Source organism: Rhincodon typus, chromosome 25 (assembly GCF_021869965.1).
Source record: "Rhincodon typus isolate 14 chromosome 25, sRhiTyp1.1, whole genome shotgun sequence".
Classification (NCBI taxonomy): Eukaryota; Metazoa; Chordata; class Chondrichthyes; order Orectolobiformes; family Rhincodontidae; genus Rhincodon; species Rhincodon typus.
The window spans coordinates 7,166,923-7,179,075 of NC_063356.1; the positions used below are offsets into that span (position 1 = coordinate 7,166,923).

At 41.3% G+C, this 12,153-nt stretch overlaps 1 protein-coding gene across 1 annotated transcript in view; it reads left to right on the forward strand.

The window, feature by feature from the left end:
• Window positions 1-12,153, forward strand: part of dstyk (dual serine/threonine and tyrosine protein kinase) — an 86,201-nt gene that overhangs the window by 43,687 nt on the left and 30,361 nt on the right. Inside the window, exons 4-5 of the mRNA XM_048611805.1 lie at window positions 6,293-6,531; window positions 7,152-7,235. Of these exons, the coding sequence (XP_048467762.1) occupies window positions 6,293-6,531; window positions 7,152-7,235 (323 nt within the window). The remainder of the gene's footprint in view (window positions 1-6,292; window positions 6,532-7,151; window positions 7,236-12,153) is intronic.

The following is a 12,153-nucleotide window of genomic DNA, read 5'->3' on the forward strand; positions in this document are numbered from 1 at the left end:
TAATTCCCCATCTTTTGTCTACTTCCCTTTTTAAACAGTGACATCACATTTTCTGTTTTCCAATCTGCTGGGACTGCCCCAGAGTGCAGCGAATTTTGGAAAATTACCGCCAGTGCACCTGCTATTTCTCCCGCCATCTCTTTTAGTACCCTGGCATGCATTCCATCAGGGCCAGGAGACTTATCAATCCTTAGCTCCATTAGCTTGCCCAACACTACCTCTTCCGTAATAATGATTGTTTCCAGGTCCTCGCCTACCTTCGTCTCTTTGTCTATTACTGGCATGTTATTAGTGTCCTCCACTGTGAAGACCGATACAAAATACCTGTTCAATGCCTCGGCCATTTCATCATATCCCATAACTAAATTCCCCTTCTCATGCTGTAAAGGGCCAACGTTTACTTTAGCCACTCTTTTTCGTTTTATATATTTATAGAAACTTTTGCTATCTGTCTTTATATTCTGTGCTAGTTTTTTCTCATGTTCTATCTTACTTTTCTTTATAGCTCTTTTTGTGGCTTTCTGTTGACCTTTAAAGTTTTCCCAATCTTCTAGTTTCATGCTGTTTTTGGCCACTTTGTATGCCTTCAATTTGATAGCCTCCCTTATGTCTTTAGACGCCCATGGCAGATTACCCCTTTTCTTACAGTCCTTCCTTTTCATTGGAATATACTTTTGCTGAGCACTTTGAAAGATTGCTTTGAAAGTCCTCCACTGCTCGTCAACTGTCCCACCATAAAATCTTTGTTTCCAGTCTACTTTAGCCAAGTCCTCCCTCATTCTATTGTAGTTCCCCGTGTTCAAGCACAGGACCCTGGTATTGGATTTTATCTTCACACTCTCCATCTGTATTCTAAATTCAACCATACTGTGATCACTCCTTCCGAGAGGATCCCTAACTATGAGGTCATTAATTATTCCTGTCTCATTACACAGGACCAGATCTAGGATAGCTTGCTCCCTCGTCGGTTCCATTACATACTGTTCAAGAAAACTATCACGGATACACTCAACGAACTCCTCCTCAAGGCTACCCTGACCGAGCTGTTTCGACCAATCTACGTGTCGGTTAAAATCCCCCATGATAATTGCCTAACCATTTTTACAGGCATTAGTTATTTCTTTGTTTATTGCCCGCCCCAATGTGATGTTATTATTTGGTGGCCTATAGACTACGCCTATCAGTGACTTTTTCCTCTTAGAATTTCTAATTTCCACCCAAATGGATTCAACCTCATTCTCCATAGAACCTGTATCATCTCTCAGCACCGCCCTGATGTCGTCCTTGAATATCAGAGCTACACCACCTCCCTTACCTTCCTGTCTGTCCTTCCGAATAGTCTGGTACCCTTGGATATTTAACTCCCAGTCGTGAGCATCCTGTAACCATGTCTCTGTAATGGCTACCAAGTCATATTCATTCGCGATGATTTGTGCCGTTAACTCATCAACCTTGTTACGAATGCTACGAGCATTCAAGTAAAGTGCCTTTATGCTAGCTTTCTTACCCTCATGATTTCCAACATCTCTAATAATATCTCCTGAGTTATCCTTCCTTTTTGCTTCTTTCATAGTCTGCCTTGAACTTAAACCCTCCTGTAACGTAAAGTTTTACCAAAGTCCCAAATTCTTGTTTTTAAATCCTTGTTTATATTAGCAGTTTCTGAATATGACTGGACGTGAGAAACGGCAAGGTAGGAATGAGTTTGGGTATTTTTTTTAATAGACTACCAAATAGTGGGGAGGAGGCAGAAAGGAGCATTTGTAGGCAGATTACAGAATCTGCAGGCAAAGTTCAGTTGTGATAGTTGGTGATTCCAGTTACCCTAGTGTAGACTGGGCAAAAAGGTACAGTGTGTAGACTGGGCAAAAAGGTACAGAGTGTAGGGCATGGAAGGGGAAAAGTTCCTGCAGTGTGTGCAAGAAAATTTTCTGGATCACTCTACCAGAAATGGAGCTGTGCTGGATCTGGTCCTAGGAAATAAGCAGGCCAGATGGACCGTGTCAGAGTGTGGGTCAGTTGGGAAATTGCAGGCATAAAATATGATATGGTTCAACATTAAATTGGAAAGAGATAAAAATCAGTCCATGATTAAGATTGCAGACTGGCAAAAGACAGATTTTAGGGGTCTGAAAGTTGAAGTGGAGCATGCTGATTAGATGTGCATTTTGATGGATAAAACGGTGAATGTAAAATGGGAGATTTTAAAGGGAGATGAATAGCGTGCAAGCTAGGTACGTAGCCATGAGGAATAAATACAGGGTCTCCAAAAGTACTGTGTACTGGCTGAGGATCACAGTAAGAAAATAAGGAGATGTATGATGTATACCTGATTTCTATTGCTGCTATTATTCTGGAAGACGAAGGCTGGAATAAGGAAGGTGAAGAGGAAGCATGAGGAAAGGATGGCAGGCTGCACTAAAACAAACAGTAAAATGTTCTACAGTTATGTTAATATTAAAAGGGAAATGAAGGATAAAGTGGGGTTCATACAGATCAAGCAGGGTCAGCTACTTACTGAAGCAAAGGATGTGTCGACCTTTGCTTTTGACTTTACCCAATTTAGAAAATGGTGACTATGGCCCAGTTGAAAATGTGGGTGTTGAACAACTGAACAGTACAGTAATAAATAGAGCTGCATTTAAAAAAGGCTGACAACTCCAGGTAGAAAGTCACCAGGCGTGGATGAGATGCATCCCAGATTGCTGACGGGTAAGGGAGCAAATTACAGAGCCGCTGACAGGTTTTCCAGACCCCTCTGAATGCGAGATTAGTCCCACGGGACTGGAGGATTGCAAATGTGATATTCCTTAAAGGGGCAAAGGACAATTTAAGCAACTATAGAGCTTTTAGCTTGACATTAGTGGGAAAACTGGCTCTAAAGTTGCTTATAATAACAAGGTGTGGAGCTGGATTAACACAGCAGGCCAGGCAGCATCAGAGGAGCAGGAAAGCTGACATTTCGGGTCGGGATCCTTCAGCCGAAACGTCAGCTTTCCTGCTGTTCTGATGCTGCCTGGCCTGCTGTGTTCATCCAGCTCCAAACCTTGTTATCTCCGACTCCAGCATCGGCAGTTCCTACTATCTGTAAAGTTGTTTGTTGTTTTCAATTTATATTGCTTATAGGTTAATACTTGACAGTCACCATGGCTTTGTTGAGGACATGTCATGTCTGACAAATTTAATTGAATTCTTTGGGGTGAAACAGGCAGTGGATGAGGACAGTGCTGTTGCTGTTGATATTGTATATTTGGATTTTGACAGGTGACACAGCAGGTTGGCTGGCAAATTGGAATTGTTTGGGTTTGATGGTTCCTTGGCTGAATGAATTATAGTTGGCCAAAAAATAGTAAACAGAGGATTGTTAGAGATTGGCATTCTGACATTGGAGATAAGTTGAAAGTGGTATTCCCCAAGGATCGGTGTGGGGACTTCTGCTTTTTCTGATTTGTTTATTTAAAGAGGATATTAAGCTACAGTGAATAGTGAGGATGACTTGAGTGACTTCAGATGGACATTGAGAAATTGACCAAATGGACAGACACCTAGCAGATGAATTTCAATGCAGAGAAATGAGGCAAAGCATTTTGGTAAAACAAACTTGGAGAGACAATACAGGCTTAATGGTACAACTTTAAGGGGAATACAGAAGCAGAGGAACCTCTGGGTTTACGTGCATAATTCTCTGAAGGTGGCCAGGCAAGTTGAAACAGTTGTTCAGAAGGCTTATAGGCTACTTGGGCTTATAAATAGAGGCAGCGAGTCTTAAAGGAAATAATGCCACGCCTCTCCAAGTCATTGGTCAGAGCACAGTTGGAGCATTGTGTTCATTCCTGGGCACCCCATTTAAGGAAGAATGTTAAAATCCTAGAGATTTCAAAGGAGATTTACTCGAAGGATACAAAGAATGAGAGATTTCAGATACAAGGAAAGGTTAGAGATTGGGCTGATTTTCTTAGGAGCAGAGACAATGAAGAGGTGACCTTTTATTGAGGTGTTCAAAATTATGAAGAATTTAGACAGAACAAACAATGATCACCTGTTTCCGCTAGTTGGTGTATCAGTAACTGGGAGTCCCAATCTCAAGATTGTCAGTAAAAGAGTTAGGAGTGAGTTTAGTAGAAACTCCTTGAGAGAGAGTTGTTTGGTTTTGGTATGTCCTGCCTGGGAGAGTTGTGGAGGCAAATTCCATATGAGTTTTCAAAAGAGATGAATTGAGCGTTGCAGGGAGGGCTGGAGAATGGGACTAGGTAGGTTTTTGTCATCCATTCACTGGATGAGGGCATTGCTGGCTCAGCAGCATTGTTTGCCCATAACAGGTTGCTCTTACAGGAGCCAGTACAGAGAGAGTCCAGTGGCCTTTCTCTATGCTGTCTAATTCTAGGATTCCATTAGCAACAAGGGGATCTGTAGCTTCCAATTAGCCAGATACAGTGTGTCGTCTTTATCTGACGAGCAGTTTTCTTTCAGTCTTGTACCACCTACCCAGAGATGACACGTTGACTTCTGTAGATCCACCACTGGACTGATTCAGACAGGTTGCTTCCAGTATGCAATAATAAAAAGCAGTCACTTTAAAAATCCTGTCTATTTGAATATTAGTGACTATTTCTTGATAATTTGAAACAAATTTGTGGTTTTTCATAAAATTAGTTGCCAAGGTTCAAAGTAGGCCATGCCTTAAGAGGATTATGGCTTATGGATATTAAAAGCATTGTGAATTGTGCATATTAAAAAGAAATTTAACAAAATGGAGGACAAGGATGACAATGCCAAGTCAGAGTCTGTTGATTTCATTGTGAAAAACACTGCCACTTCAAAAGCAGTTTCTAAATTGCAATAATACAGAAGAATTGTTTAGCATTGTTTGAGTGTTGAAGTCATAAACCACTGTATTTCTGCGGACAGTCGCAAATGTCCATATATTTGCAAGGCTTAGATGGCGGATAGCTTCAGAGTGAATGAACTTAGCATCAGGGCTCTGCTTTTACCTAGGAGAATAAAGTACTGGAATTGTAGCTTTGCAGTTTTGCTTTGATATGAAGAGTCTGAATGCTCGTAGCCATACTTTGTCCCCAGAGTCCAAAGGTCAATTTCTGCCTTGAAGATGGTGAGAGCCCTCTAGGTAGAGAATTTTGAGTGAACGTGTTTCTTCTTCCATCTTTGTAAATAATCAAGACCTTGTGAGATGGTATCACTTGGTTCTGCTCTGTCTCGCTAAAGGCAAGAGTATCATTTAACATACTGGTATCATTGTGCAACAGTCTAAATGAATAATTGGGGTAAGAATCTTCCATCAGAACTGTTTGCCTGACCCACGCAATGGCATAAGTTCAAGTTAAGCCAATTTACTTCCATGTGTTGAACTCTTAATTCATGTTTCTGACTTGCTGCTTCATAGATAAATGAACAGGCAGGGAATAGAGGTGTACGGACCATGTAGGCACAAGGTTTTTAATTTAAAAAGGCGTCGTGTTAGCACAGTCTTAGTGAGCCAAAGGACCTGATCCTGCACTGTACTGTTCTTTGTTCTGTTTATTGTTCATTTGATTTGTAGCCTAGGCAGCTGGATGGAGTTAAGGTGCTGATCTACCAAGGTCATATTTGAATAATGAAGTAAGCTTAGGACTGAATGACCTCTTCTTATTCTTGTGCCATCCATAAAAACGGACCTTTTTAAGGGTCTGTACTTTCCATTATTGCCACTAAACATACCAAATGTAAATTTGGGAGTTTAACTGTTCAGCTGGATTCTTCTCCAGGGATGGAATAGAGATTTTGGAGATCTAACATGCGTTGAATCTTAATGTCACAAGCTGCATTGAAGATTTCACTGCAATATGTTAATTTATTGTGCAACCAACCACATTTCAGACATGAAAATCAAACAGAACTGCAGATGCTGGTGATCTGAAACCAGAACAGAGGTTGCTGGAGCAACTCGGGTCAGGCAGCATCTGTGGAGAGAAAGCACTTAACATTTGAAATTCGGTTTCTCTTCAAAACTCAGCTCCAGTTTCAAATCCTGTGTTCTGCTAATGACTTTACATTTAGTCATCAGCCACTTGCTTGATGTTCTCCCTGTTTCCCTAACTTTGTTGAAATCGATTTGAATAATGTGATGATGAGCATGTGTTGAGTAATTGAGACTTTGTAATCTCTAGTTTTGTCATCAGTGCACTTTAGAAATGATAGCATCAAAACGAAATTTCTCAATTTTGTGATTTGAGTCTTGCAGAACAAGGCTAATGCCAATCATGTTCATTATACCTTTTCCTTCCTATCTCTCAAGACATAATCATCTCTGAGAGTGGTGAGACTGTTGGCAATAAGGACATTAAGTGCTGCATCAAACAGATTCAAGAGTTGATTATTTCTCGGTTAAATCAGGCCGTTGCCAATAAACTGATCAGTTCTGTAGACTATCTTCGAGAGAGTTTCGTTGGGACCCTTGAACGCTGTCTCAAGAGCTTGGAAAAATCCAACCAGGATTCTGCCATGAACAATGCCACCAGCAATCACTTGAAGCAGGTAAGTCAAGAGTAGGTTATAATTCGTGAGCTGAATGCAGAGAATCTGCAGCACAGCCCTGGAGGGTGTCCACAATGAAAATTCTGCAAGTTAACTGTGACAGTTTTTGCAAATGTTTTGTTTCAATGCGCACCTCTGGCACAAGAGCAAGAGGCAAGATGGGAATTATTTTGGGCAGTGAGTTGTGATCTGGGTTGTGCTGAATAGTTTAATGGGTGTACCCCAATGCCAGCAAGTGGGAGTTGAGTGTCAGAGTCTGTCATTGTTTGGGAGATGCCAAAAGCAGATTGAGTTCAGGCTCAAATGAATGAGGTTTGGAGTGGGGAAGCTGCTACAAGGAAAGCAAGGAAACTTGAACTTCATGCATCATAGAAATTGATGGTAAAAATAGACAGAGGTTCATCAAGTTTGCCTTGTACTATTCTAAGTAGTCCAGAGCAGACCCGTACACAAATGAAATTTAAACTTTGGGAACTATGAATGCAAAGTCCGCTTATTCAAATCCAGTTAGCTGCTCCTTGCTGTATGTCTTTTGCCAACATGATATTGTGCTTTCAATTGAAACTAGCAACTGTACCTGTTCAGTTTTTTGGAAGATAATAATAATGTTTTTTTCCTAGATATTAAATGCTGCATATCACGTTGAGGTCACGTTCCATTCAGGATCAACGGTGTCCCGACTGCTTTGGGAACAAATCAAGCAGGTAAAGATAGCTGTGGTAATTCAAGAGGCACTACTGAGTAGGTGTTTAATGGCATTCAAAGTCCCCTTATTACAGTATAGTGTATCCAATTTGTTGGACATCAGTCCTTGTCAGTCATGTCGAAAGTGTCATCCTTTTTACGTCCATTGATATCGAAAAACTTTTTACAGGGCTAAATGTGCTGTCTTGATACTGCAGTAGGTGTATTAATTGGAAAGTGCTAGGTTGAGTTCTGGGAAACAGGCCTTGTGTGACAGAGTAGGAATGTGTCTATATCTAGTCTGCCGGCTCCCTTGTGTCTGTTTGGCTCATTGAACAGCAATTAAACAAAGTACGTATGTTGTTTAGTATCCAGTGACCTCTAGTGAACATCGTGGCTGTCCTAGTTATGAAACCTTGTCATCAAAGACCAATGCTGTCTGGGCGTTGTATATGAATTATGACTGCTTAGAGATGAAGAAGGCTTGGCAATGGTTCCTGAGCATGAATTGGTGCCCTCAAGATAAGATGAAATTTGTCCAGTGATTTAGCATCCCCTCCAGAAGAAGGCCGTTGGGTTCAGCTTGCCTGTGGTAGTTGGTTTTTTTCTATGCAATTTGACTTTCTTAAAATCTTTGCAAAAAAAATCTGCATGTATTTTTCCAACTTTTTTTTTTTTTTTTTCTTTTTCCAAAAGCTACTTTTGAATCTTTGTGCACAATCTTTACAACAAGTGCATTCCAGATTGCTGTAATTTTTCTGCATTTTAAAATACATTTTGCATGGCACCTTTTTTGGTTCTTTTGGCAATTACCTTAAATTTCTATCTCTCAATCATTAGAATTCTTTTAATCTTGCAATCACACTACTACCTACAAATATAATATTACCAAGACTGGTCCCATGTTTCCCTCACTATGCCCATATCCTTGAAAATTTTGACACTTCCAGTACTCAAAGTACTTTTTAAAAGGTTGAGAGTTACTGCCTCAGTTACCCTCCTAGGTAGTGCATTCAAGACTCCAACACTTTCTGGATTAAAAGATTTTCCCCTCAACCCCTCTAAACCACCTGCCTTTCACTTTAGAATTATGCTACCTTGTTAGTGATCCTTTTGAGGGGAACATTTTGTTTTCTATTCACCATGTCTGTGCCTTTATAATCTTAAGCACCTCTACCAGGTCCCTCGTCAACCTTCTCTGCTCCAAAGGAAACAACCAATTGTTGTCCAGCCTCCTTCAGGAACTCCATCCCAGGCAATGTTCTAACAAATTTTGTCTGCACCTTCAGTGCAATTACATCCCTCCTACAGTGTGGTGACGAGATCGGCATACAGTACTCCGACTGTGGTCTAACCAAAGTTCTGTTCAGCTTCAACCTGACTTCCCTTGTCTTTAATATGTGCCACCACTGATAAAGACACGCATCCCATAAGCTGCCTTAACTATCTTATTACCCTGTCCTGCCACCTTCAGGGATCTGTGGGCAAGCACCCCAAGATTCCTCCTGAGTTTCCCAGTGTATTGCTATTTGAATACCTTCTTACCTTGTTCCTTCTTCCACAGTGCATCACCTCACATTTTTCAGGATTAAATTCCATTTACCTTTTGATCTGCCATCTGACCAATCTGTTTACTTTCTTTAATCTAACATCTTCCGCTTCGCTGCCAGCACTGCAACCAATCTTTGTGTCATTCATAAACTTTCTTACCATCCATCCCACATTGTCATCTCCATCATTTTATGATTATCACAAATGGCAAGGGACCCTACTCTGATCCCTGTGGTACGCCACTGCACATCAGGCTCTCGTCATGCAAGCCTTCTATCACCACTCTGTCTTTCTCCTGTGACTAAGCTAATTTTTGATCTACCTTGCCAAGTTAGCCTGGATCCCATGAACTTTTCCCTTAATCAGTTTCCCATGTTGTACCTTGTCAAAAGCCTTGCTGAAATCCATATCAACTGCATCAGCTGCCTTGCTATCCAAGCACTTGGTCGTCATCTGTCAATTCCACCAGATTTGTTAAGCATGACATCCCTCTGAGAAACCATGCTGACTGTACTTGATCAGACCTTTTGTAGTGACAGAAGGGGTAAGAGCCAATTCTTCTCTGTTTCCTTTGTCAATAATCTTTCTGAACAAGTATTAAAGAACAAGACCAATTTTTGTTGTAAAGAGAAGAATCCAAGCTCCTCGAGCCTGTCAACAAACTTGAACCCTCTCACCACTGTATCACGTGTAGTAAAACTCTTCTACACCCTCTCCATGGCACTTGATATCCCACCTGAAGCATGATACCCAGTATTGGGTAATGCTGCAACTGAGATCGAGCCTTTTGAAGATTTAGCACAATTCCTTGACTTTTAGTACTCTGCTCCTCAATTTGCAAAGCCTGGAATCTTATGTGGTGCTTAATCAACTTTGTCCTAGAGTCATGCAGCATGGAAACAAAACCTTTGTTCCAGCTTGTTCATGCTAGGGATGGAGTTTTAAAATAGGGAGGTTATGCTGTAGCTGTTTGAGGTGCTGGTGAAGCCACCTGGAGTACTGTGTACAGTTTTGATCTCCTTACTTGAGAAAGGATGTACTGGCACTGGAGTTGGCGGGTTTATGTGGAGAGGTTGAATAGACTGGAACTGTGCTCATTGGAATTTAGAAGAATGGGGTGTGATTCTTATAGAAACATATAAAATTCTGAAGGGAATAGATAAGAGAAGCAGGGAGGTTGCTTCCACTAGTGAATGAAACGAGAACTTGGCATAGCCTCAAAATAAAGGGGAGCAGATTTAGCACTGAGTTGAGGAGGAACTTCTTCACCCAAAGGATAGTGAATCTGTGGAATTTCGTGCCCAGTGAAGCAGTTGAGGCTACCATGTTAAATGCTTTTAAGGCAAAGACAGATTGTTGAACAGTAAAGGAATTAAGGGTTACAGTGAGCGGGTGGGTAGGTGGAGCGGAGTCCAACAAGATTAGTCATGATCTTTTTGAACGGCAAAGTAGGCTGAACAGGCCAGATGGCCCACCCCTCCTATTTCCTGTGTTCTTCTGCTGACCAGATATCCAAAACTGATTTTCGTCCCATTCGGCCTATATCCTTGTAATATTTTCCCTATTTGTGTACCTGTCCTAATGTGTTTTAAATGTTGTAACTGTCCTTGCATCAACCACTTCCTCTGGCAGTTCATTCCACTTATGAACCACCCTCTGTGTGAAAAAGGTTCCCCTTGGGTCTCTTTTTAAATCTTTCTCCTGTCTCTTTTTAAAAAGAAGAAAAAGCCCTCTACCTTTGAACTCCGCTGCCCTGGGGAAAAGACCATTGCATTTCAACTTCTCTGTACATCTCATGATTTTATAAACGTCTATAAGGTCACCCTACAACCTCCTGTGCTCCAGGAGAGAAAAAGTCTCAGCCTGTCCATCATCTCCTTATAACTCCAACCTTCCAGTCTTTACAACATCCTATGTAAATCTTTTATGTACCCTTTCCAGTTTAATAACGTTCTTCCTATAAGAGGGTGACCAGAATTGTACATTGGCAAAGCTACATTTGGAGTACTAATGTCTTGTACAGCTGTAACACAACATCCCAAATCCCATACTCAATGCTCTGACCAATTTTTGGAGGCAAGCATGCCAAATGCTGCCTTCACCCCGCTGTCTATCTGCAACTCTGCTTTGAACTATACACCGGCATCCCCGGCACTCGGTGTTCAAGAACATTCCCCGGGGCCTGTATGTCCTGCCTTGGTTTGTCTTGGCAAAATGCAACACCTTGCATTTATCCAAATTAAACGCCATCTGCCATTCTTTTGTCCATTTGTCCAGTTTATCAAGATCCCATTGTACTCTTGGGTAACCTCCTGTCCACTACACCATCTATTTTGGTGTCATCTGCAAACTTAGTAACCATGCCCCTTAATCAATTTGGATGAGAATGTAAGTAATGAACAGTGGTGGATCCAGCACCGAACCTTGGAACACACCACTGGTCACGGGCCTCCAGTCTGAACAAAAAATCCTCTATCGCCATCCTATTTCTCCTACCATCAAGCCAATTTTGTATCCATTTGACTAGCTTTCCCTGGATCCCATGTGATCAACATCAGTAACCAGTATACCATGCGAAACGTTGTCGAAGGCCTTGCTAAAGTCCATATAGAGAATGTCCACTGTTCTGCCTTCATCTATCATCTTGGTCACTTATTCAAAAATCACTATCAAATCTCTTAGCCCATCTTGAGTCGCAACAATATGAAGCATTTTCTGGAGTTAGGACCAAAAGTGAGACATGCTAGCTTTTGCACAATTTAACTGTTAGTACAGTAATCCACGGTTTCAAGTAATATTGATGTCAAATAAAATCCAGTCATCGTTCCAATCATCTATTGGACATGATCATGAAACTTGTTTGTTCTCCAGCCATGATCGCATTTGTCAGCACCTGACTTGAAAGCATTCCGGAAAGGTCTGTTTTTCATCAACACGTGATGTTTATTTATCAAAAGAACCCTTTCTCAGGGTGTGTGCGCTAAATATTTTACAATATTTTGGTCTTTGGTTGGCAAGCAAGCATTACTGTCCTAAATGAGTGAGTTTCAAGAGGATCCCAGGATCATCTGTAAAGTTTGCAAAAGTGAATCTCTTTCTCTCATTTAGTGTTGGATTGTGCTAAGGAATGTACTGCAGGTTTACACTGAGGATTCCTGTGGAATTGGTTTCTGTTGTACATTGTAATGATGGCAAATGACGGCCTGTATTCATGGACAAGAAAATCTACAAGCTGGAGCCATATTGTTCCAAGACAACAAGGTGCAGGGCTGGATGAACACAGCAGGCCAAGCAGCATCATAGGAGCAGAGAGGCTGACGTTTCGGGCCTAGACCCTTCATCAGAAAAGGGGGAGGGGAAGGGGGTTTTGAAATAAATAGGGAGAGA